Below are 2,465 nucleotides of genomic sequence, written 5' to 3'. Positions count from 1 at the left end.
TAAAGATTCTGCAATCCAACAATAAACGCTGCCAACACCAAACAGAACAGCAGGAAGAACTTCAATATCTCCTGGTTATAAAATAAATAAGCACATCATCATTATTATTATTATTATTATTATATTTTAAAAAGGATTGAGATAACTCTTCACAAAGGTAAACAGCCAAGACGAAGAGCGCGATTCGATTGTAAGATATTTTATTCAACGATATTTCAACTGTACGTCTGTCTTTGTCTTGACTATTATTATTATTATTATTATTATTATTATTATCTTTCAATTTTATTTCCATTTCTTGCTGAGTGTCTTGCTGTATACATATGTTGACCAGTAAAATAAGTACATCAGATTGTTCATTTACAAACTCACGTAACAGACGAAAAGGGGCAGAAAGAATAAAGAGAAGAAGAAAAATGTTTTTTTTAAAAAGGAAAAATGAAAAAATAAGAAACAAAGAAAATACAGAGGAAAAAAGAAAGAAAATTCACAGTGACAATGTTCTTCTCAGTACGGGTGACCGGTTACCAGTTAAAACAATCTTTTACATTTCTTGCAAGGATGGTAAACCAGGAATCATCCAGTTCCTTATTATTATTATAAAAGATGTGATAAACAACAACAATAACCAATAAACAAAAGTGTGTTTACTAACCTTGACCATTCTCCCGATTGAGATCTGTAACGGTCCCAGGGTGGCATTAGCTGGCAGAATGTATGAGATCCTGGCGAAACTGAGTATATTTGCCACAGCGAACAAGGCCTCAGCTACATTCTCTGGGTCGTCTTTGTTCCAATAATAACGATCTGGTGTGGAAAGGTAGAGTGGTAGAGGTGGTTGTGGTGGTGGTGGTGGTAGCTGTGGTGATGTGGTGGCATAATATATATATATATATATATATATATATATATATAATGCATGTATGTATACGATGGGATGCTGAAAAGTTCCTTTCTTTTAGGGTGTCACGAAAGGCCTGGTATATCATCATCATCATTGTTTAACGTCCGCTTTCCATGCTAGCATGGGTTAGACGATTTGACTGAGGACTGGTGAACTAGATGGCTACAACAGGCTCCAATCTGATCTGGCATGGTTTCTACAACTGGATGCCCTTCCTAACGCCAACCACTCAGAGAGTGTAGTGGGTGCTTTTACGTGCCACCAGCACGAAGGCCAGTCAGGAGGTACTGGCAACGGCCATATGTTATATATAGGTATGTATATGTGTGTGTGCGTGAGTACATGAAGTGATTTATTCAGAAGTGTATGAGATCAACACTCACCTGCATTCAACCAATATACATCATAGAATTTCTCCATAAAATCGATGGTACCATTGGAGAGTTCTTGCAGATACTGAGTCGACTGTTGTCTCTGTGAGAGAAGGAGGAAGAGAGAGAGAGAAGGCGACTGAGAATGTGTGTAGATATAGTCTTTTGTTGCATGTAGAAATATGTGTATACTTTATGAAATTGTTGAAATAAACAGACAGATAGATAAGCAGTTACATATATGCATAGATAGATATATAAATATATAGGTAGGTAGGTAGGTAGATAGGTAGATAGATAGGTATATAGATATATAGATACATAGGTAGATAGATAGATAGATAGATAGATAGATGGATAGGTAGGTAGGTAGGTAGGTAGATAGATAGACGCAAGTATATCGTTGTGGTTGGTGGTTGCATTAGGTCCTATCCGAGTAGTTAATCTGGAGCGAGAAATCGGGCTTCTTCATCTTGATGGGTACGAATGGTACCGGTGTCTAAGATGGCTGTTCAGGCCAAGGGTTGTATAGAAGAGCTGGGGACATTTATCCCAGAGGAGATTTGGTAGGGGACGAAGAAGTGCGAGTCGCTCTTTGCATCTTCGGCATCTGTTCTCTATCTTTTGACGTCTGCTATTTTCCATCTGGCCTGTTCCCTCGACAATAACATGCCACCACCTTGGATGGTTGTTTAGGGATCAAATATGACTCAAACATTCTGTGAACTAATTTAAATGTTTGTTCACATGCGCACACACAAATACAGGCATATATGTATACATACATGTATCCTGTACATGTATGCACACAGACATATATACATACACACACATACGCATATATATATACACATACACACATATGAAAGAAACTAGATATGGTCCACCAACCTTGAATAAAATGCAGAACCGCAGTGAGAAGCACATCGTGTAGAGGGAGAGCATGGCAAAGTCCATGATGTTGCTGTAGGAGTAACTGTACTCACAGAGTCCTCCTTCATAGATCTGTTGAAGCTCCTGGACAATGAATCCTGCAGAGGTAGACAGACAGACAGACAAACAAATAGATAGATTAGATAGACAGATGGATAGAGAGAAAGATAGATAGATAAATAGATAAATAGACAGACAGAGAGACAGACAAATAGATAGATAAATGGATAGATAGACAGACAGATAGACAAATAGAT

At 37.8% G+C, this 2,465-nt stretch overlaps 1 protein-coding gene across 1 annotated transcript in view; it reads right to left on the bottom strand.

The window, feature by feature from the left end:
* LOC106878156 (short transient receptor potential channel 7) overlaps positions 1 to 2,465 on the bottom strand; it is a 16,135-nt gene that overhangs the window by 2,723 nt on the left and 10,947 nt on the right. Inside the window, exons 6-9 of the mRNA XM_052978136.1 lie at positions 2,167 to 2,306; positions 1,288 to 1,378; positions 656 to 807; positions 1 to 71 (exon numbers count right to left, since the gene is read on the bottom strand). Of these exons, the coding sequence (XP_052834096.1) occupies positions 1 to 71; positions 656 to 807; positions 1,288 to 1,378; positions 2,167 to 2,306 (454 nt within the window). The remainder of the gene's footprint in view (positions 72 to 655; positions 808 to 1,287; positions 1,379 to 2,166; positions 2,307 to 2,465) is intronic.

The sequence above is a fragment of the Octopus bimaculoides genome, chromosome 30 (assembly GCF_001194135.2).
Source record: "Octopus bimaculoides isolate UCB-OBI-ISO-001 chromosome 30, ASM119413v2, whole genome shotgun sequence".
NCBI lineage: Eukaryota > Metazoa > Mollusca > Cephalopoda > Octopoda > Octopodidae > Octopus > Octopus bimaculoides.
The sequence above is the reverse complement of the archived record's forward strand: the minus strand, read 5'-3'. Positions and strand labels throughout refer to the sequence as shown.